The sequence below is a fragment of the Sceloporus occidentalis genome, unplaced genomic scaffold (genome assembly GCF_023333645.1).
Source record: "Sceloporus occidentalis isolate IW3139 unplaced genomic scaffold, rSceOcc1.0.p SCAF_19, whole genome shotgun sequence".
NCBI classification, from domain to species: domain Eukaryota; kingdom Metazoa; phylum Chordata; class Lepidosauria; order Squamata; family Phrynosomatidae; genus Sceloporus; species Sceloporus occidentalis.
Window position 1 is genome coordinate 8641007 of NW_028316999.1, and position 25120 is coordinate 8666126.

Consider the following 25120-nt stretch of genomic DNA (forward strand, 5'->3'; position numbering starts at 1 on the left):
CACCAGGTAGCCGGAGCCACAAAGTTCCCAGGTATATAGTATTGGTGTTATCCTCATCTTTTATATCAAGATACTACTACCTACTACATTGGGGGGGGGGCTACCTAAATGACCCACCATTTTCCTGGGGAATCTAGGACTGGGTTTCAGCAGTTGGAAATTCTTAGATTAAGAATTTGTGTTTTTGAATAATTTATAGTTAATGTTGTTATAATATCACACATAGTATACTCTGCTACATTCCCCTTTAAAAAAAAAAATAAAAAAATAAAAGACCCTACTGATAATATCTCTGAAAGCCTCAGATGTAAGCACCATTAGATCCCAAATCAATCAACAATCTGCAGAGCACTAACATGGAGGTAACCAAGCTAAAGACAAACCCTGGATCCAGGTTAGTTCAAAAAGGTTACCTGTCTGACCTTTCACCCTCTCTTCTAACCCGCCTCACTTTCTTTTTGAAATTGCATTATTGATGGCATTGTATTACCTGAAGCTTAACATCACAAAGACTGGGTTTATGTTTATCCTGCCATCCCCTCCATCCACAAGTCCCGACATCTCTATCACTGTTGACAACTCCACCATACAACCAACTGACCAAGTTTGCTGCCTTGGTGTCACACTTGATTCTTTTTTCTTCATCACTCACATCAAGTCCCTTACCTGATCCTGCCACCTTCACCTGATAAACATCTCCTGAATTCAGCTGTTCCTCTCACAAGAAACAACCAAAATACTAATCCACTTCCTTGCGATATCCCACCTGGATTATTGCAACTCCCAATTTACTGGTCTCCCCTATCCCGCCTTTCCCCATTCCAATCTGCAGAGAGATACATTTTTCTCTTTCACCTCATCTGCTGCTCCACTGTGCCAATTGCTCCATTGGCTCCCCATACCCTCCAGAATAAAAAATAAATAAATGTGACTTAAGTGGAGAACTCAGTAATGATATTCTGATAAGTAATCAAGATCAATTTGGTTGATTTGTGGGATACACATCTGCTCAGCTGTTGTCCCAGGTAAAAGTCAGAGTTATGTACAAGGGGCATCAGAAGAGAGGGTGTGAACCAATCCAGATTTAATGGTAAATTTGTTCCAGACCTCCAGAGTTGACCAGTCCATGACTCAGGTGGGATTAGTCCACCACTCGGCTCAAGAGTACTTATTTGCCTCTACTATGCCTGGGTCTAATTAAGTATTTGTAGCCCAGTCTCTATTTCCCCTCCTCCATATAAAGTCTAAGAATGTTTTCCTAAGCATCAGAAAGATAAGTTTTAGTACATGAATGGGGAATACTTAGAGAAGGTAGAGTTCTATGGTTGGGATTTATTTATTTTAAAAAATTTTTTTTGGCCCAGGCCCTTAAATCTGACTTGAGGGAGTTGAGTAATATTTACTGATTGTGGATAGGGTGGTTCCCAGGTATTTAATGGGGTTTGTGGAGGCCCATTTCAATGGGTGTAACCCTCTAAGGTAGGCTTCCAGGGCAGGAGGTATACTATGATATTTAAGATTTATGTGAATTGATTTTGAAATAGGATAGCCCACAAAAATAATAGCTGACAAGGAGATGACTGGGCCGGAGACAATCATAAAGAGATTGTTTGCAAAAGCACCAAGCTTGTGGTGGACCAGGCCTGCCTGACCTACAGGAAGTCTGGGTTTGCCTGAAGGGCATTGGCAAATGGCTCCAAGGATAGGGGAGATGAGAAGGGACACTCCTGCCTGGTGCGGTTTGACAGGGGCAGCAATTCTTTACGTGTTAGTTTTGGTCTTTTGAGACCTCCTGGATGAGTCATTAATGCGCTCTTGGAGGATTGTTTGGTAGACCAGTCACTCCTGGGAAGTTCAAGTCCTTCCTGAATGACAGTGAAGTCCATGGGCCCCAGCAATCAATAATATCATCATTTAGATTTCTACACACAGACAATAGCACACATCCTAATGCCATAGCCCTTGATGCAGACACAAGGGCACTTGTCTTCACCCAGCTGATCAAAAGGCCCCAACCATGTACATGGACAAATTCTGGACCTGATATCCACTAACCGAAAAGAGTCAGAAAACAAATACATCAACTACCTCCTCCACTGGACTGACCACCACCTCTTATCTGTCTGCCTGGGGAGTGACTATTACCACGATGAATATAATAAAACCAATAACCTAACTGGAAAAGTAAAGAGTGTCAATCAGGACATGAACTATGAGAATGATGTTGCGTACGTAGTACCCGCCTTTAACAACACAGTAAGTGCTGCCCTTGACAAGATTTCGCCTCTCCACAAGTACATTATCAGAACACAAAACTATTATCTTATCATACCAAACTGGCAAAGATGGTTCAAAGAGGAACAAAAGGGGCTTAAAAAGAATGGTGAGGAAAGCATAACATCAGTGGAGGAAGAACAGGGAGTAGTGGCTCAAGAGATGCATGGAAAGCAGTAGTTAGATAGTCTGGACCAGTGTAGATCCTGCACGGGATCATATGAGAACATAACCACCATCAAAAGACAAGAAAAAAGAACCACTGTATCCCAACCACATTACAGATAGCCTCTTGAGCACCTTCAAAATAGAGTCTGCCAGTGACCTACTCAGTATCACAGCTAAGACCAAGCCAACATCATGCAAATTGAACCATTGCCCAGAAAACCCCCTCAAACTCTGCACACCAGCAATAATTGCCCCAATCCATTTGCATCAAACAAGGGGTGCTCCAACCATAACTTAAACAAGCCTTCACTAAACCCATACTAAAACCCAAAGCTAAGATCGACCCAGATATCCAACCACTAACATCCCATGCCTGGCTCAAGTCATTGAAAAGGTCATGACAACCCAAGTCCAAAAGCATCCACATTGGTGCTACATTGGGTAATATCTCCCCTGACCGACAGAACACAGGCTATGAACATGGGCAATTTCAAAGCTCCAGCCACTAAGTAACTTGTGGAGTCCCCCAGGGGTGCTCCCTATCACCGATCTTTTTTAACATTTGCATCAAACCTCTCGCAGACATACCATCATAATCACTTCATGCCTCGCAGACATACCATCATAATCACTTAATTCCTCAGAGACATACTAGCAAGACATACCACAAGGAAATATAAGGTGGCTGTTTACCTTATGTATTAGGTACACAGCTTTAGAACACCCTCCCCTCCACCTATCAGGACAACAAAGAATATCACACATTCAATTAAAAATTCTTCTTCTTCAACAAGGCATTTCCAACCATCACCTCCTAAATCGTTCTCTCTTTTTTCTGGTCCCATTGGGCACACAGAAGCAGGGTTTACCCTGTTTATGCTCTATATAAGCTTATAGCTAGATATTACTAACAAAATATGAGAAAATGAACAGCCCCCTTTACCAGAACTACTGCTTAATCCTTTCACTGTCAACGACATATGTAAAAGCGAACGCATATGTAAAAGTTGGATCCAACATATGTTGGCACTTCAGGATACTTTTTGTGATCAATAGAAGTGATTGTGTAAAATCCTGTTGTGTATTGTGGCTGCTGATTGTGTGTGGCATTATTTAACAGTGGCACATGAAGTAACGAACACAAACAACGTGGTTCCAGGAATGTTATTTTACTGTCAATATAAAAAAAATACTCACAGGTTTTAATGTAATTTGAAAAACATGAGTCAGTCAATACAAATGGAGAACCAATTACCAGTTAGTGTTTAATATTTCCAAAGCTGCTTCTCTTAACAAATAACTGTCAAATGCACAAATAGGTAAATTTATAAGTCATATTCAAAAACAGTAATCTGAAGAAAATAAAAGGTTGTATGAGGAGTAAAGCAGAAAATATTAATATTTACAAAATTATTTTAGTGCATAGTATATTCAAACTATAACCCCATTTGTATATACAATTCACACATAAAATTACTGCAATGTGTTTAGTAACACTTAGCATGTTAAATTATTATATTAAATTTCACATTTTAATAATTGTATTTATTGTATTTGTACACTGCAGAGATATAGCCTTTGGTGTAAAAGTAGGCTGATATTGCTAAATATGGTATACTTTTAAATATATGGAAAGTCATCTGTATCACTAAGTTCAGAATCCTCATCTTCCACTCCTCCTTCAATGATTGCTTTCTTGCCCTTGCAACAAGATACAATGAATCCAAAAATAAAAGCCTGCAATTGAAATAGGTATTGCATTACAATTTGAACATTGACATGTAAAGGGTTTAATCCTTTCAGTCCCAAACACGTATGTGATATGTTAACAAAATAGACCCCAGTAGCCAACACTATATCCCACTTGTGGTGGCACTGCAGAGTATACCCTCCAGACAGTGTAACAGTACATATGAGACTTCCATTATTAAACGGATTGCCTTTTTCTGGGGGGTCTGAGAATGTAGCAGTAATAGACTGATCTGTAAATTCTATAAGAATGTAAAAAGTGTAATGAATTTATGAACATGTTTGGAGGCAGGGGGCTATAGTGCTAGCATGCTGTTCGCTGATCTGTTATGAGATCAGCTGCCTGACACGCTATTAAAACAAGCCTGATTTCTGCCACACTATCTAAAACCTTACACCTTATTAAAAAATGTTTTTTTTTAAATAAAGAAATGTGTTTTTGTTTTTAAAGTAAATTATTTTCTGTTAAATAAAATGGACCTATCTGCTTCCACAGACTTTTTAGGATGATGCCATATAATATGTTCTTAACAGGTCCACTTTTCAATGATCATAGATTGAGGAAAAGAGTGAAAAAATAGAAATGGTGAGTGAAAAAGGGTGTGGTCTTCAATACAATGAATGGTCAAGTAAACTTGTTAGACTGCTAATTAAACATTTTCTAAAACAGATTATTACTTACAACAATGAAAGTCCAGTTTCCATAGTAATAGATGGAGCTAAAGAACCAAAACTTATGAAGAAATAAGTATGTTCGGGTCACCATGCACTGGTCTGTTAAAATAATAATCAATGTCAAGACACTTATATGAGACACATTTATTATATATATATATATATATACACACACGCACACATACGCTATATGGACAAAATTATTGGGACACTTGACCATTACACCAACAGCGACTCTTATGACATTGTATTCTAAATACATAGACATTAATATGCAATTGTTCCCCACTTTGCAGCTATGACAGCTTCTACTCTTCTGGGAAGGATTTACAAATGATTTTGGAGTGTTTCTGTGGGAATTGTTGCCCATTCATCCAGAGCATTTGTCAGGCTCACAATCTCTGTTACAGTTCATCCAAAAAGTGTTCGATGGGGCCAGTCAAGTCCTTCCACATCAAACAGAAAAGGGTCTTCTTCCCCAAACTGTTCCCACAGTTGGAAGTACAGCATTGTCCAAAATGTCTTGGTATGTCCCATTAAGCATACCAAGACATTAAAACACTCCAAAACCTTGTGGAACGCCTTCCCAGAAGAGTGGAAGCTATTGTAGCTGCAAAGGGGGCACCAACTACATATTAATGTCTATATATTTAGAATGTGAGGTCATAAAAGTCCCTGTTGGTGTAATTTCTCCATATAGTGTGTGTGTATTCATATATATGTTTCTGTAAAATTCAACTATTGTGTAAAGAAACATTGCATCACCAGAAGAGAACATATAACCTTGAAAAAAACTCCAGACTTTTATCAAATGTGAATCTGCAATTCTATTTTTTATATAATATTGGGCAACAGAGTACTAATAAGGTTATTATAATCTCACTTGAATAAACGATGTTTGCATTTCAGAAATGTAGTTCACTATGAGTTAAAATCCAATTTATTAGAATAAAAGTTATTTTGTCAAAAATATCAGGTCTCTCTGACCTGTACCTATAGGCAATCTGAAATGTCTATACACATAACATAATACAATAAGGCATATTTACTAAAATATGAAAAAAATACAATTGTTAAGCTAAAACTAAAACAAATCGACATGTTTACTGCTCCAAACACTACATTGATAAGTTAAACATGGAACAAGACACACAACATGAAGCTGCAACATGTGGGGGCAAACCAAGGGTCTGTCAACTAGCCCAGTATCAGGCCTCATGGCTACTAAAAAATAAAAGTTTCAATACTTTATTGCATTTCCCAGAAAAACATTTACAAAACAGATATAACACCCAATTACGGAGTGAAGTCCTTTTTCAGAGATATTCCTGGTCACAGTTATGTAAAACATACATAGTTCTCTGTATTTCTTTGAGTAAATAAATTCTTCAAGCAACTTATGTTCATTAATATCACAAGCCAGGGACAATCATATAGTGACATCCCGGTAGCATTTAAGTTCCCCTTGTGTCTAAACTCAGGTGAAATATAAAGAAGTAAACAGATCAAGACCATAAAATGAACCTTTTTAGGGCAACTAATTTATCCAATACAACCAATTTCCCCCAAGGTTATTGTCCCCAGCTATTCCCAAAACAGATCAGGTGCCTTCTTGTCAGGTCATAGAAATCCTGTTGAATCACCCCCTTTTACAATGGCTCTTCAATACCAAAATGTATATCGGAATGCTCTTTTGGTCTGCAGGCAAGTAATATTCTCTATGGTTCCCATGTACAGGCCACAAAAAAAAAAATTAAAAAAAAAATAAAATATTAAAAATGTATGTTTAGCTCTTTAGCTTGTATTCCAACCAGTCCAAGCAGAAGGCATGAAATAGTTTATTGTTCAAAAGAGCGAGAAGTCTTCCCAACTACTGTAGTGGATGAAGCAAGACCCAATATGGCAAGCCTAAAAACCTTTCTCCAAAAGCTTTGGACAACATGGACAATAGCTATTAGGACGTAAGTGGCTTGCTGTTTTGGTATGCAGTACACATTATGAATAATTTTATAGGCCATTTCCATAAAATCAAGGATGTCAACGCTATATTAGCCCGTAGCGTAGCTTTTACAAATTGCCCGGGTCAGAAAACCACTGTGTCTAGAATTGAATGCCTGAGGACAAATAAAGTGATTGGTACTGCTTATAAATAATAAGTAGAGTATGCCCAGCCTCTGTCAAATAATATGAGTGGCCAAGGGGCTAGTTCAGTCCAATGAAAGGGTTTTTTGCCACAGTCACAACGTAGCTAGCTAATTGAAAACAGGCAAACCAAGCCACTGGTACATTGCATTGTATTGTCTTGAAGATAGGAGATTGACGGCCAGTCTGCCTTATACTAGATTGAAAAAGGGATATGTGTCTTATATGCTTGAATGTCCGGCCTGTGCCATCTTTGTCCCATATACACCCTGCCTGTGCCATCTTGGTCCCCAAGACTCAAACCTCCTGCTAGTGCCATCTTTGCCCTTCCACAATTATACATCTATGATACACACAAACACTTTTACAGTCACTCACTAATTCACACTTCCATTCAGACAACTCATCCACACATTAACCCATGCTCTCCCTCATTCAGACAATTCATCCACACTAACTCATGCTCTCCCTCATTAAGACAATACATTCACATATTAACTCATGCTTTCCCTCATTCACTCAATGCATGCACACATTAATCCACTCTTTCTAACCCTTCTCTCTGCGGGGGAGAACGAGGGGCGCCGAGCAGTTGAAAAGCCGCTCATTGGCGCCCCTTTCAAATGGCCCCTATGGCAGGAGCCATACCCTAGATACGCCTCTGCACAACAGTGAGATATTCCAGCGAGAAAGCCTGTTTCATATAGTGTTAAAATGTTTCATCATTATGTCTGTTCAAATAAAACAAATACTTCATCTATATTTATTTTCCAGTCACCTTTTTTGCACCCTGTTTGCCAATGCCCAGGCTTGTGCACTTTTATTATGTGTCTTTTATTATCTGTTATTTATTACAGAAAACACTGTTTAGAGTGGAGTAGACAGTAACAGTTGTTGATAATCAGTTATGTGTCCTTTAAGACTAAAACCTATGTTAACCTGAAATACCAATTAGCACATAATGCAGAACCTGACCAGTATAGTTTAAGTGAAAGGGTTCACCAAAGATATGGCATCAAGGAATAATTTCTCACCCATGAGGTAGGCTATCTGATATTGGATTGCCCAATATTTAACATGGCATGGATAAAACCAACTGGCACAAAGTTCATACAAAACATTAAACTGCAGTCTATTGCAGTTCTGAAAATAAAAGACTACCATACTAAGAAAGTTCTCAAAAGATGCCTGCAATTGCATCATATTATTGGCGGCAATTTCAGCCATATTTAACATTTCTTATACAATTACTCAGCTTGAATAGATTACTAAATGATAAAATGTCTAGTGTGTTCCTACCGCTGTGCCCTTGCTGATAGTTCTTGGCACAGAGTATTATTTCCCACATAAAGGGCATTCTTAGCTAATAAAGCATTTACTCTGACCTTGTCTAACAGGGTTTCCAGGACACTGGAGAAGTGATGACCTGAGGACTGTGTCACTGGGGTTTATCATAAATTTCTTGCTGGTTGTAAGACTCGGTCAGTTGGATTTCTGCCCAGTAAAGTATTTGATGAAGCAATTGTTCAGAGAAAGAACAGATGGGGCACACAGTCTGTGTAAGAAAACTGCAGGAAAACCTTTGTAATTACAGCATTTGCTTTTTGAGTATGGCTTATTTACAGAGGCCAATTTAGGCATGCCTGCTACAAACACAACTGTGCATACTCTATGCTTGCTATACAGGTTTTCAGTATTATCATGCAATTACTCTTGCATTTGATTTTCAAAGAGATTACAGAATGAGATTTGCTAACAATGTGTTTTAATTAGAACAGCATGTGTCTTTGGGGATCCGAGCAATATTCAGGTATACTGACCTTTCTGAAAAAGAAGACCGCTTAGTAAAAAAAAAAAAAAAAAAAGTTGTAAAAAACCAAGCAAGCAAAATTATTAACGTGAAATATTTAAAAAATCTAGCATTTGTAAGTACCCTGGTGTTGTCTGGACCACAGGGTTATTGTCCACATTCAGATTTCAAACTACCCACCTCCCCATATGTTTTTTTCATCAAACATGAAATCACATCTTATTATATATCTTAATAGCAATAAACACATATAGCTATGGCGCTAGCTTTAACTTCTGTTCTCTCTTACACATTACATGAGTACAGGTGCACCTTCCCAGAACACATACAGTAGATATGAATATCATCAATTCACTTTTTACCTTCATTACCACTTCCCCAGAACACAAGGTCAAACAAACGCATATATACAAACATATGCCTACATCAAAAGTTCTATTTTTAATACCAGTAATTGTTCAATGTTTTTATTAGGTGTTTCCAAAGAAAATACATGTTTCAACCGATAAATTTCATAAAGTAGCTATATAATGCTATGAAAGTTTTTATCATAAAATACATGAATAAAGCAAGTTAAGTGATCGTATCTGCCTTCCCAAAACTTGGATTGTGGATCAGTGGGAGAAACATCGAGTACCTCCAAGACAAGTTCAGACTAGTCTTCTTCCAGGCAACGATGGGTTATCTACAATTTGATCGGGATGTTATACTGTGTGGGGAATAAGCCAACTATATTCACCTGTGAGAGTAACTGCTGATTCAGAACATGATCAGTAAATCAGACGGCCTAATCCATTGCATAACCTAGAAATGCCACTTGATTATATTGCTCCACGTCAGGGAGATTAATTTTGCCAGGCTTATTAGTGACTTCTAGTCTTTCCAAATGAAAGAGCTGAGGTAAGAGTTGATCCATCTATTATTCCTGGGATTTAAATAGTAATAGAAGGATTTAATCCCTTAATGCCCAACGACGGCCCGGGCACGTCCAACACAAACGGTCAGGTAACGACGAATGACGTGCTTAGCATGTCATTTCATTAAACAAGCTTACAAAGTGATCTACGATCACTTTCTTCGATTAAACGGTGTTGCTGTAATGCCTCAATGTTGAGGCATTCAGCAACACTGAGATCTGCATCAGGGGCCATGTCTGGCCCCTCCCAGGGCGTCAACATCCGCCATACACTGTATGACGGCGGAAACCCGTTTTAAAAGAGTTTAGGAGGGGATCAACTTTAAAAAAAATAACAAAGTTGAGAAAGTTTGCTAGAGGGTCTCCACTTGCAGGCTGAAACCATGCAAGTCAATGAAACCCAGCTTTCTAATCACAATGTGATTTGTAAATATATAGTGGTAACATTTAAAAATAATTATGCAATGATGTCATCAGAGGAACCATCCAGTTTCAGCCAAATGTAAAAAAAAGTCCAAAAATAATAAAATAAAAAGGGGTGTCTAACTTAAAAAATGAATGGTTTGATGGGGTAAATTGGAGTGGCCAGGGTCAAAGATAGGGCATAGGCACAGACTGACCAAAATTGGGAAAAAAAAGTGGTATCACTGTACTTGGGAGATGTTGCTGAACACACATTGGGGTGTTGTTTGATAGTGACGTATACCTGGAGCTATAAATTTATACCTGAAGTACAATTTGTGTGAAAATAAATTACTACCGCAAACTTTGGCAAAAGCAGGTGGTAGAATCTCATGCATGGAAAGGGTTAAAATACTAGCATTTGAAATACCTTGCTGTCTAGTTTTAAAAAATATATGGTTTGATGGCGTAAATTGAATTAGCCGGCTTCAAAGATGGCCCTATTAGGACATGGGGGCAGTAGGACCAGATGTAAAAGTTCCAAGTTAAAAAGCGCACTTCCTAAATGTGGCATCTTACCTCCTAAACAACCCGACAAACCCATGCATGGGGGGTATCACTGTACTCGGGAGATGTTGATGTTTGAAAGTGACAAACACCAGGAGCTGTAAATCCATACCTGAAGCGCAATTTTTGTGATAAAAAAAACCAAAACACAAAATAAACTACTACCACAAAGTTTGACAAATGGTGGTAGTAGAATCAGTGCATGGAAAGGGTTAAAATACCTCGAGGTGTCTAGTTTTCAAAAATATACGGTTTGATGGGGTAAATTGCATTGGTCAGCTTTAAAGATACCCGAAATGGCACATGAGGCAGAATTACCAGATTGGGGGAAAAAATGGTTTTGAAATAGCAAAACGCTACTTGTAATTATTGCCCAATAACTTTCAGAAAAAAGCAAAAAAAACCATAAAAACATTGGGTATTTCTAAAGTCAGGACAAATAGTAGAATCTATTTTTTTAGCAGGTTTTTTCATTAGCTTTTTTTGGAAGAGTAAAAGATTTGTCAAATAAAAGTGAGAAAGTGTTTTTTTTTTAATTTTTCATCATATTTTTTTTTTTATAGGATATCTGAAGAAAGCCCTTCTTGTGCTCAAAAAACCCAAATATATAACTTGCGTGGGTACACTAAATGGGTGAGGAGAAAATGACATCTAAACACGAGGACCGCCTGGTCCTTAACCCCTTAATGACAATTGACGGTCCGGGCACGTCACCTGAAAACAAAGGGTTAATGACAATTGACGTGCCAGGACCGTCATTATTTCAAACGGGTGCAGAAAGTGATCTACGTTCGCTTTCTGCACCCAAACGGTGTCGCTGTAATGCCTTGACGTCGAGGCATTCAGCAACACCGCAATCGGCATCAGGGGCCATGTCTGGCTAACAACTTCTCTTGTCCCACCCCCGGGGAAGAAGGAACAGAGCAGACGATTATTTTATTTCGGCATTTTGTCAATAATGCCCTTTTCGGCCAATACATTTCGGCCACCGATATATCACTAGCATCCCTAGTATTCATTATATTTACAAGAACTAGATTGCTTTTTGACATCACAGCACAGTTGCCAAATAATGAATGAGTGTTTTGAATGCATTTTATGTACCATGAAATAAGGCACTGAATTTACACAAAAGCTAAAGAGATCACACATCCAGAAAAAGAGAGGTGTTGAGGTCTCACAAAATGTGCATATTAGTTCTTCTGAACAAAGAAGATGAGATTGTCACACGTAGGCGAAAACCTGGACATTTCTTTCCTGCCATAGCGTGAAGTGGGAGATGTTGTACTCTGAGAATCTCAATAATTGAAACTGCACTTTCAGGCTAAATGATGAAGTAACATAGCATATTTAACATTGTGTTAGAATGTTTTTTACATTACATTTTATTTATAGAGTGCCAGCAGATTCTGGAGCATTATTACAATAGGAAGAGAGTGGAAATCAATAACATTACGACTGACAATATACAAAATTGACAATAACATTAACACATGTTAAGACATTCTTGTACAGAAGGAGAAGAAGGCTCTGCTCTGGCAGTACTTTTTGACAACCTAATCAATCACATTTACAGTTTAAAGTATTGCCACAAATTCTGAATACCTATTAAAAAAGGTGTTTAGAGAGCTTTCATATTTTATGCTATTTGCCACTTACCTTGTGGGGCATCAGTGCTGCATTCCTTGGAAACAAAGGTTGTATAATTTCCATTACCATCCTGCTGTGTATCATTGGTCTGGGAAGAAGAAAAAAGACAGATATACATTAAGAACCCGCAGTGGAAAATAATTGGGAGACAATTCCTTGAATACAGTATACCACTCAGTTTTATTGGTCAGAGATCATAGTATCTACTGTAAAACACTTACATTTATATTTAAAAAAAAAAAAAGTATTTTAAAAAGTTTAAAAAAAATATATAAATCAAATGCTATTAGTAGTACAACTTTCAAACTAAGTTAAAAACCAACTATGAAATTAGGGCTGAAACAACTAATCGATAAAATCGATAATAATCGATAATGAAAATCGTTGTCAACGATTTTCATTATCGATTAATCGAATCGATTTTTATCGATTATAAAAATTATAATCCGACCTCAAACAGAGATCGGATTATAACACTAGAATCCATATCCCCCGCAACGCTGCAGGGGACCTGGATTCCCCTCACTGTCGGCCGGTCTCTCACTTCCGTCTCTCTCCCCCTCCCATACACCCCTCTGACTCCTCCCCCCTCCCATACATCACTCTGCCTCTCTACCCGGCTCCGTTACTGACTTCATAGAAGCCTCAGCGTAAGTGAAGGGCAGTAACGGAGGCTGTCTGTGCGCATCGTTTAGACCCCCACCGGCTGACAGAGGATCATCTTCTCTGTCAGCCGGTGGGGGGTCTGCATCGCACAGACAGCCTCCGTTACTCACCTTCACTTACGCTGAGGCTTCTATGAAGCTGCAGTGAAAGTTCCTGTCAGTAACGGAGCCGGGTAGAGAGGCAGAGCGGTGTATGGGAGGGGGGAGGAGTCAGAGGGGTGTATGGGAGCCACCCTCCCATACACCACTCTGGCTCCTCCCCCTCCCATACGCCACTCTGCCTCTCTACCCGGCTCCCTGGTGTCTTGTGAACCTCCATGGCTGACAGGAGGCAGAGTGGAGTATGGGAGGGGGAGGAGGCAGAGTGGAGTATGGGAGGGGGGAGGAGGCAAAGTGATGTATGGGAGGGGGAGGAGCCAAAGTGATGTATGGGAGGGGGAGGAGGCAGAGTGGAGTATGGGAGGGGGAGGAGCCAGAGTGGTGTATGGGAGGGGGAGGAGCCAGAGTGGTGTATGGGAGGGACCAGAGTGGTGTATGGGAGGGGGAGGAGCCAGAGTGGTGTATGGGAGGGGGAGGAGCCAGAGTGGTGTATGGGAGGGGGGAGGAGCCAGAGTGGTGTATGGGAGGGGGAGGAGCCAGAGTGGTGTATGGGTGAGTTATAGTGGTGTATGGGGGGTATTATGAATTTCAGGGCATATAGGGGTTATAAGGCATATCGATATTAGGCATATCAGGGGGGCATAAAACATATCTGGGGTAAAAGGTATATCAGGGGGCTCAGTTGCATATCACTGGCATATAAGAGGTATAAGGCATATATGGGGGCAGAGTGGCAAGCTGGGGGTCATATGTGCATAACCGGGGGCAGTTTGGTAAATAAAAAAATTAAACAAGGCTTTTTTCTCATAGTTTTTATTAAATATGAAAAATAGTTAACATATGAATTAATATTTACTAATAACTTTGTATTAAGACCTAGTTTGAGAAACACTGTGTTTGGGTTCTTGTAGCTTTTATTATTATGTCAGTAAAATAAGAAGGTGAATAGAGAGAGGCCATTGTGATAAAGAGATGAAAGTGTAAATTTTTTTATCCGATTAATCGAAAAAATAAATCGGCCAACTAATCGATTATTAAAATAATCGTTAGTTGCAGCCCTATATGAAATATAAAAACGTTTTTTTTGATTGATATACATATATACATTACACTTAGCAGCTGATATATAGGGAGTGTTGGAAATCTACTCGTCCTCAACTCATTGGAAAGGGCATAGTATTTGTGTCCCATGTACATTTCGGTGTGGGCAATTTTGGTGGAAAACAAATAAAAATTTACCTTCGCCAGGTATCTTTGGTTTCCATACATCACATACTGAGGTGCAAGGCTATAAGTCATGTAACTTGTGTACAGAACAATAAGCAGAAGGATCATGCTGAGAAACAGAAGAGCTTGTGGTCGTGTTCGGCCTCTTTTTATCTTGTACAACTATCCAAACAAATGTAAATAATAAAATGTAATTAGAGAATTATCACAGAAGACTGGTATTGGCTTATATGGCACCCAACATGGGATCATGACATTTTTGAATCAGGCCTGTAATATCACCGCTTCTTTAAGTTGTTTCACTTCCACCACTACACTAACTGCTCTGTATGTAAATCTCATGCAAAGCAACAGCACATTTTCTAATACACAAGTAGGGCATATGCACAAGACACAACCAAGTTTTCCAAGCTACCATGCCTGAATTAACAATATGTATTCTTCATGCAGCAAGAAAATTCTTTAACTAATACAATCTTTACCCTTATCCAGAAGAACCATATTCCCATGTTCCTTATTCCAGCCATTGAACTAAAGACCAAATACATGGTGACTGCAGCAATAAAGAAGTAATCTAGAGGAAAAACCTAAAAAAACAAAAAAAACAATAAAGATAGTTTATTACATTAGATGTCACATTCAACATGGGGTATACAATGCTTAATGTTAACATTTTGATGATGGTAAGCAAATATAGTAAGTACATTAGTGGCTAGTATACATCAAAACCTATCACTATCATTTTTAAACATTTCAGAGTGAATGTATGCTATCTCAATAGGATATTTCTAACTCAAACTTAAAAACCCTATAGTGGATAATGGAGTTAATTCACTAAACAGAATTGGCAAGAAATTTTGCAAAAGAGTTGTGGTTTCGACAGTATGAATTCCTTGTCCTTGATTAAGGGTGATCCTCCAGTAGGCTTTTCCTTCAAAGAAGGCCGAGTTCGCACTGCATAATGCATAGGCACAATCAGTTAGGCGACTTTAAAGAAATCTCACTGATTTCACTAGGCAATATACAGGGCCAGCCAAGCTCTTTCTGTAGCAAGAGTTCACTTAGGATGGACACGATGTATAGTAAGCTTTGTGAGTGAAGATTTGGGCACCGTGGAATATGCACTAGACTAAGTTATGTCATGGTGTATCACAAGCTAAGTATACTTAAAAAGGGTTAAACAAATTATCACCTTACAATCTAAAGAGAGAGAAAATATTTGTATTTGCATATGATTTGTATATGACATACAAATTTTCTTGCAAAGGCTAAAGACAAATTGTTTTTATTCTTCTTAATAGATCAAATCCAGCCAGGTTAAGTTATCCATTTATTTTCCTTGCAGAATTTGTTTTTTCATCAAAAGCATCTCAGATAACCAATACGCATGTATGAGATACTCCTAGCCAGCTAGTTCAATTGAGAGTTCCAGGGGGGTCTCACAAATCCACCTGCACATATACAGAACGTGCAGCCGCTGAATTACATCTTCATAGATTTTTGTATTTTAAGATGCATTCATTGCTGGCCCTTTAAATTGTACTAAATTACAAAGTTGGATTTTAGTTTTTGCTAGACAAGTGTATTTTTTAATGGCGTCATCCAAATCACCAATGATGGTTTGAAGTCATTGCTGGTGACCTCTGCAGCCTGCGGAAAGATTAACATCCAATAACTCTTGATGGATGTACCTCCGGCATTGAATCCTACCTAATTTGGCAAGGAATTCCAGAACTTTACTGCTGTTATTCTTAAAAAACAACATGTCACTAAACTGATCTTGAATTTTAATTCCCCCTAACGTCCTTGACAGTATAAAAATACCAATAGACATAAATGACCTTGAATACATATGTACATGATAATCCTGTCTCCTCACTGACACCAATTTTCCAAAACATAAAGAAAAAAAAATTCTCCATAAAAGTATATCTGTGAAACTACCATTTAATATTTAATAAGCAATATCATATAAGATATATTATTTTCCCAAACTGATTTATAGTTTTCTGCATTTAGCCATCTTGCACTCTGCCTGAATGTCCCTAGGGAATGAAATGTCTGTATCTCCGTATGCAATTTCTATCATCAGGAAGCCAGTTTTGACGTTGCTTTGCTATTATGCTGGGGCTGTAGCAAAAACCTTTATTCTCTGTTTCAGCCATGCCTGTTAAAGCTACTTTAGACAACACAAATCAGAAAATAGACATTGGGAAATATTTATGTTGGTATATTTATCCTGGTAACACTTCATGGCATAATTTTTTTTGAAGAAGCTCTTCTGCAACCCAGGTGTATCCGACAACAAAAAGAAAATCATGCCTTTTTATCATTACTAAATTATCTTATTAAAACCACATTTTTTAGACATTATTTTGCTTTTCCGTCTGTAAGTAACTGTACAGATTTTGTTTTGGTTAAATGCATCAAGTATAGATTTCTATCAAAAGGTGGCCAAACTTAAATTTACATTTTTTCTTTCTTTTTTGTTTCCTGGACTCCTTAGAATAGGTTACCAGAGACAATCAGCCCCCAATGAAGTGCAACAGTAACTTAAAAAAAGGGGAGAACTAATGGGGATAAATTATGTAAATCCTATAATAATACACAAATAAGGAGGGCTTTTTATACATAAATATGACTTATTTTAATCTGTAAGCATTGTAAATACACATGAATTTGGGGGTTCTAAAGATTAAGGCATTCATGTTTATCACTCCATTTTTAGGGAAAACTAGACTGTAGAGCAGTCATAAAAACATAATAACATGGCTTAACATATTTTAGGAACATCAGTTGTAACATTATTCAAATAAAGAAATCTTCACCAAAATACCTTACAGTACCACCCGTTGGGTTAAACCCAAGCAAATGTCTCCTACAGGAAGAGCTTGGCTGGCCCTGTTCAGTTAAATGAGCATGATCAAAAATCACCTCCCTTATTCAGCTAAGCGTTTTACATGATCAGTTTGGTCTACGCTTGAAGGAAAAGTTCATTTGAGTTTGCCCTTTATAATGTATAGTGAAGTAAGTTAGTTGAAACTGCAATTCTCCTACAAAGACCTTCTTTACTGAACAAACCTAATTGAGACTGAATACTTTTGCGTTTTAACTGCACTAACCTTCTGCAGAACAGGGAGCAGAGCGTTCATAGGATTGCTTAAATTGGTCCCAAAGATTATGAATCCAGTATTGAAGCCAGCAGAGTGGAGGGCTTTATCTAAGCTGTAAAAGAGCAAACAAATTTGTAACGGTAACAGTAAAATTCAGGCAGCATATATGTTCTACCTGGTCATACAAGTACACAGTCAAACTCGCTCCACCTTTAAGGCAGAACAGTGGTGCGACAAAGACTCCCCCATTCCCCACCGGGCCTGCCACCCTAGGCAAGTCAGTCTACACCAGAATATGGAACCGATTCAAACCTTTCTACATAAAAAAGATGCCTAAACTCAATTTAAATAGATCCACAATAATAAACCAGATTAAAATTGTTTTTGATTTAACATTTAGCATTTTTTGGCTTAACATGTTAACTACAGATGGTATTTCCTTTCTGCCAAATGAGGTTAGATGGAGTGCCGCCATCTAAAATAGATGCCTTTTATAAAGTGTAGGTGTTAAATAACCTTTTTATTCCCAAAGACAACCAAATTACCTTGCTGCTTAATCATGGCTTTCGGTGGCTTACATTTACCTCTCAAAGTTTTTGTTCGATTAAGATTTCATTCAAGCTTCATATACACCATTATTCATCTCATATTAAAGACGCATAATACCAACTTAAAACAATTTTTTAAGACACATTTTTACTTCTACATTTCTACATCTAAAGCTTGGTGCCTGGTTTTGTGTCACATAACAATTAAGTATTCCCTGCAATTTTAACATTTCTAAATAATTATTTCTGGGAAAGGTTTGGGCATCGAACAGTACTAGGAGTAATATTTTTATTGCTGAATTTTGTTTTAAAAGCGTTAAGCTGAGTAAGTTGAGCTAACCATTTAAGCCTAAAATTTAGCTATGAACTGCATAGCCAAAGCAAAATATATACAAGTAAATATATTTCATGTGTTTAAAATTGGTCTTTGTATCATCAATAAAATAATGTTTGGACAATGGCTAGTATGGCCCAATTACTACACTAAAAATAGAAACAATACATTAATCAGAATTAACCCTACAAATCTGTCTATAAGATGCTAACAAATGCATGTTAGTTAAAACATTCTATATACAAGACATACATTATCTTAACTCCTAAATAATCAATTAAATTAATGATTTACAGTGTTTTCACTGACTGCAGGTTGAACCAATTGCCTGAATAAATTAGACTGAAATCCTTTTTAATTTTAATTAGACAGCTGGATCTTACAGTTTTGTTAATTTTATACCATTTCTACTGGCACATGCTTCGACAAAACCTCCACCTTTCTCAATGTAGAAATATGTCCTTTCGGTACATCTAAACCTCAGAGCATCTCGTTTTTGGCCTCTTCATCTAGAGCCAATTATATTATAACTTACTTTGTAAGGAAAAGGGATGTCACAAACAGAAATGCCAATAAGATTATGAAGATTCCCCAAACAATCTGAAAAAAAAAAAAGGCCATACAAAAATGTTAAATTACTTAAACTGTACATCTCCACAGTTACTCTAGAAAAATGGAAGTAAAAGCTGTATATATATATATATATTTTACACACAGTACCTAACAAAAGTGAGTACACCCCTCACATTTTTGTAAATATTTTATCTTTTCATGTGATAACACTGAAGAAATGACACTCTGCTACAATGTAAAGTAGTGAGTGTACAGCCTGTATAACAGTGTAAATTTGCTGTCCCCTCAAAATAACTCAACACACAGCCATTAATGTCTAAACCTTGGCAACAAAAGAGTACACTGCTAAGTGGAAATGTCTAAATTGGGCTAATTAGCCATTTCCCCTCCCCGGTGTCATGTGACTCGTTAGTGTTACAAGGTCTCAGGTGTGAATGGGGAGCAGGTGTGTTATCGCTCTCACACTGGTTACTGGAAGTTCAACATGGCACCTCATGGCAAAGAACTCTCTGAGGATCTGAAAAAAAGAATGGTTGCGCTACATAAAGATGGCCTAGGCTATAAGTATATTGCCAAGACCCTGAAACTGAGCTGCAACACGGTGGGCAAGACCATACAGCGGTTTCACTGGACAGGTTCCACTCAGAACAGGCCTCGCCATTGGTCGACCAAAGAAGTTAAGTGCACATGCTCAGCGCAAGGTCTCTAACATCCACCAGCTCCATGATGTTGTCATGGAGGAGTGGAAGAGGACTCCAGTGGCAACCTGTGAAGCTCTGGTGAACTCCATGCCCAAGAGGATTAAGGCAGTGCTGGAAAATAATGGTGGCCACACAAAATATTGACACTTTGGGCCCAATTTGGACATTTCCACTTGGGGGTGTACTCACTTTTGTTGCCAAGGTTCAGACATTAACGGCTGTGTGTTGAGTTGGTTTTTTTTGGGGGGGGAGGACGGCAAATTTACACTGTTATACAGGCTGTACACTCACTACTTTACATTGTAGCAGAGTGTCATTTCTTCAGTGTTGTCACATGAAATACAAGTTCTGTGGGAAAAGCAAGTCTTCTGGCTTGCATGCTGGATGTAGATGAGTGTTTAATAATGCTTACTATTATATAAATAAATATTTATATTTCCACCAATAATTCACAGCACTCATGGGTCTTGTATAAATAATACAGAATATTCGATTCACATAAAAAAATTATGTCTGTGTCCCTCCAGGGAGACCTGTATCAAGGATATACACACACGCACATACACACAAATGAACAGGCATGCTTCAGTGTAAAGCATTAATTTATTTAACTGATTCATGTTAGCTTTATGGAAACAGCCCACTGTGTCTGTGAAGTAAATCATTATGCAGATATATATATATATATATATATTAGGGCTGCAACAACTAATCGATAAAATCGATAATAATCGATAATGAAAATCGTTGCCAACGAATTTCATTATCGATTAGTTGAATCGATTTTTATCGATTATAAAATGAGGGTTTTTCAGAGCAAACGCTCTGAAAAATACCCCTCGTTATATAATCCGTTTAGTCTGACTCACAGCAGCAGCTCCTACTTACCAGCCCCTCCCTGTAATCACTGTGACAACTGGCCCCGCCCCCTTCCTTCTCCCAGAAGGCCAGAACCACATGGCTGTGACACTCATCTAACTGTAAGTATAACATTAATATTTGGGCTGCTGAAAGTTAGGGGAGGTGGGGGTTAATTTAGGGGCAGTTATGGTTAATGGGGTGTTTAGGGGCAGCTATGGTTAATGGGGTGTTTAGGGTTAATTTAGGGGCAGCTATGGTTAATGGGGTGTTTAGGGTTAATTTAGGGGCAGTTATGGTTAATGGGGTGTTTAGGGTTAATATAGGAGCAGCTGTGGTTAATGGGGTGTTTGGGGTTAATTTGAGGCAGTTGTGGTTAATGGGGTATTTAGAGTTAATTTAGGTGTAGTTATGGTTAATGGGGTGTTTAGTGTTAATTTAATGATGAGGACTGAGGGTTAATTTAATTAATTTAATAAAGTTAACTTAAGGCGCAGTTAGAGATAAAGGGGGGGCAAACTAAGGGGAATCTAAATCCTGGGGGCAGTGAAGATTAACCCAGTACTTATTTATAAAAGTATGGTGTCAGTGTGCTGTGAACAGGTCTGTGACTCTGAGGGGACTATGAGATATCTGGGGGGTATAAGGCATATCTGGGGAGGATGGAGTGACATATCTGGGGGTATAAGGCATATACGGTATATAAGGCATATGTGGGGAGGGCAGCGTGGCATGTCTGGGGAGGATGGAGTGGTGTATCAGGGGGTATAAGGCATATCAGGCACAGTGGCATATGTGGGGGCAGAGTGGAGTGGTATATGTGAGAGGCAGCGTGGAGTGGAATATGTGGGAGGCAGCGTGGTATATGTGGGAGGCAGCGTGGAGTGGCATATGTGGGAGGCAGCGTGGCATATGTGGGAGGCAGCGTGGCATATGTGGGAGGCAGCGTGGCATATGTGGGAGGCAGCGTGGTATGTCTGGGCTCAAATGTGCATAAAGTGGGGGGGCTGGTTGGGAAATAAAGACAAGAAATGCATTTTTTTTTTTTATTCTGGGTTTGTATTTAACATCATTTGTTTATTAAATTATTTTAAATAAATGAAAAACGTACATTAATTTTTTTATCCGATTAATCGAAAAAATAATCGGCCAACTAATCGATTATGAAAATAATAGTTAGTTGCAGCCCTAATATATATATATATGACATATTTTCACTAAATTAGGAGCATGCAGGTAAGTTTAATATCTTAATTTGCTGACTATGCATGATAAATGGCCAAAACTAGTGTTTTCCTCCAAGATGGGCTAATCACATAACCATGCATATTTAATGAAAGCATCATTTAACGATACATTTTGCAAAGTCAGTCCTTTCTTGCAAGAGAAACTCCTCTTGAACAGATCTCAATGAGAAAGAGAAAAGTACTAGTTGGAAAAGGCAATCCAACTAGTGTTTGGTTTGTTTGTATTATCCAGAGACAAGTTCATCTTGCATAATAGCAACAGACTTGCAAGATGTTTCTGAGAAGTCAAAAAAACCCTTAAAATCCATTATACTGATATAAGCTTGCCTATGCTCCATCCAATAGTTATCGCCCAATATGAAAGCAGCACTGCAGAAAAACCCCATAGCGGAGAAATAAATAAGTAAAACATCTTGAATCCATATATTTTATTTATGAATCCTGCTCTACAATGTGTGCTATTTCTTGCATGTTTTTGTAAGAGCATCTGGACGATTTCACTGAAAAACAGTTATCTAATAAACACAAAAAAATGTCAAGAATTATATTTCCAGCCTTAATATGAAAAGAGAACAGCTGCACATTTGAAATATGCAATTAATTATTACGGAGCATTTTGGAAAGTTAAGTTGCAGTGAAATGGCAGCTAGTGCAACCGTTTCCAAAGTCCATGTCATAAAAATCAGTGAAATATTTTTATTAGCAAGACTGAAAGAAGAAAGCTGTCCTGGGCCCAAACACTTATTAGAGACTCACAAAAAGTAGCCCTTGTACCCAACTAAGGTAGAGAGGAAATGATGGGTTCAAGAAGGTAGGGCTCCACAACCAGACCACCCCACAAACACACACCTTTTAACTGTAAAGAAAGCAGTAGTTGGACATATTGAGTGCACCTCCATAAACATAAATCAAGACAATTCATGTTCTGTGATACTGCTAAAAACAGCCAAAAAGCTTCCAAATTAATGTAACAAAAATAGGTTAGAAAGAAAACTTGCTTGTTTTGTATAAAAGGTAACAGATTGCTAATTACTAAAATGATTAGTCGACCTCTTGACTCCTTGAACAGTAAATAAAAAAGGCTATGACTTTAAGTAATACACAGACTCATTTGCTTTTCTATTTTGAAAGAAACTGAAAACTGAATTTTACATTTCAGTTTAGTTTTAAAATGTAAGACATGTATACATACACACATTTTTTGTGTAGTTTCTAGGACATTACGTCATTATCCCACTTCCAATGTACGTTGCTTGTTTTTTGGGTTTTTTTTACAATATTTAACATTTGGATGAGCAAATAAATGTTTATTATATTGAATCTTAAAAAGCTTGTTATTACCTTCAGTGGCCGCATAGCTATACAGAATTTTGAGCAAGAGCTCTTTTCATAAAGCTCAAAAAGTCCCTCCTTCTTTCTCAGTGTCCGCAAATTGTCTTCAAGCTTCTGAAGGTTATGCCTGTCCATGCTTAATAATGGTCTTCCATCTTTGCACTTTAAACAAAAAAAAATATTCAAAAATGAAAAAACAAGAATTATATCATATACATTGCAGACAAACTGCATATACATTAGATTTTTTTTAAAGAAGAAAATTCAAATTGTAATAAAAGCAAAAATAATAACAAAATGTAACATAAATAACACAGGTAATTAAAGTCTGCCTTGGCTATGTGGCATTGAGAGCAGACAGGCAATGTACACAGGTATTACAGGCTGTAAGGAATGGAAGTGCAAAAAGAATATCGATCACCTAAAACAAAATGGTGTTAACGGTTTTAAAATCATTAAGTGTATATGGTTTTTTTTAGAACTGGAAAATATATCTTTGTAATATGTCTCTGTAAAACTCCAGAATACAGCCATTTAACCAGTTAATGGTGGTAATCTTGGCAACAAAGCACTCAACGGAAGAAAAGATATATGACCATAAATTATTTCTCTCTCAAACACTGGACAGGCAAAATTTATTTCCCTATCCCTTACAACTGAATGGTACTAGAATGCTTGAGTATATAGATAACTGTAGACAGGACAAATGTAATGTTTCCGCACAAAAGTCACTAATTCTTCCTATAAATCACATTTTAAGTAGCCTAGTAAAAAGTCCCTAACTTATACACATATTCCCTGTTATCTTATACAAGGTATAGCAGTATTTTTATCTTTTGAGTAAAATTTGTTATTTAGGGACCTAAATTTGAAGAAACATTAACGATCAACTCATACAAAGAACATTATATAAATTTTCTGGTGCTAGTTCCTATAATGTACTCTTTCTTATTATGACCTTTTGTGGAAGACCACAATGGTAACATCAATGCACCGCTTGGCTTAAATCAGCTACCAAAGGTTTATTTGAAATTAACATTTCTACACATCCTAGTTTGTTCCTTGCCCTGGAGTCATCTGGAAATCTCAACATTACAAAGGAAAACCACTGGAAATTGGTCTAGTTATATGGCGTTACCTAAAATGTTACCACATTTCTTTCTCGCTTAGAGCACTGTCCTCCATCTTTTGCATAAGGCATTAAGAAAAATATGTGTCTATTGTTATTTATAAACGAATTATAATGGAGTTAAGTGACTTTTTTTAATATATAACTGGTTTGGGGATTATTATTTTTTTGTTGGCTACTGTAGGTCTAGGTTTTAAGATTTTTTTTGTACATATGATTCTGTCCAAGAAACATCTCATGTTAATTACAGTACAAACACAACTGTCCGTTTTTACTGTATTTTCATGAAACTGGAGCTTATTACTTGCTTTTATGAAAAAAAGTGCCATATATATATATATATATATATATATATATATATATATATATATATATATATATTATATTTATATTTTATATATACCTATTATAATCATGGGGTGTTTCATATCCCTTTATAATATATTAGATATGCCAGCCCTTTTTAAGAACTCTAAAAGCTTACAAATGGTTTTGCTAATAAAAATATAGAGAAATTTATCACTACTTCATCTGGTTTTGCATCTTATGTCTATATAAATTAAATTTGGGTTATAAAAAGGTGACAAAAATTGAAAAGAGGTGGTGGGGGTTAAACAATCTTACTCATACTCAGACCCTTCTCAATTAAAAATGAAAGGAACATAATAGGGGCTATGTACAAAAGAGGATTCTTTTGCAAAGTTTGAAAGGTATTCTATCACTATAGCGACCAATGGGCCGTTACACTTATTGCTATGGTGATAAGACCACTTTTTAAACTTTTCAAAATGGATCTTCGTATATATATAATTTCCAATACTTTCACTGGTCATATTTTTTCAACAAATAATAAAATCATGTCAATGTTATTCAATTATGAACAGCATTAAGTAAACACTTTGAAGACATTAAATTTACACCTTCCTTAAATGTAATCTCGT

At 37.4% G+C, this 25120-nt stretch overlaps 1 protein-coding gene across 1 annotated transcript in view; it reads right to left on the reverse strand.

The window, feature by feature from the left end:
• Positions 1 to 4062: 4062 nt before the first annotated feature.
• LOC149302374 (lysosomal cobalamin transport escort protein LMBD1-like) overlaps positions 4063 to 25120 on the reverse strand; it is a 53228-nt gene continuing 32170 nt past the window's right edge. Inside the window, exons 10-17 of the mRNA XM_089482447.1 lie at positions 23060 to 23212; positions 18875 to 18939; positions 17467 to 17569; positions 14827 to 14931; positions 14357 to 14506; positions 12363 to 12441; positions 4874 to 4965; positions 4063 to 4179 (exon numbers count right to left, since the gene is read on the reverse strand). Of these exons, the coding sequence (XP_089338573.1) occupies positions 4063 to 4179; positions 4874 to 4965; positions 12363 to 12441; positions 14357 to 14506; positions 14827 to 14931; positions 17467 to 17569; positions 18875 to 18939; positions 23060 to 23212 (864 nt within the window). The remainder of the gene's footprint in view (positions 4180 to 4873; positions 4966 to 12362; positions 12442 to 14356; positions 14507 to 14826; positions 14932 to 17466; positions 17570 to 18874; positions 18940 to 23059; positions 23213 to 25120) is intronic.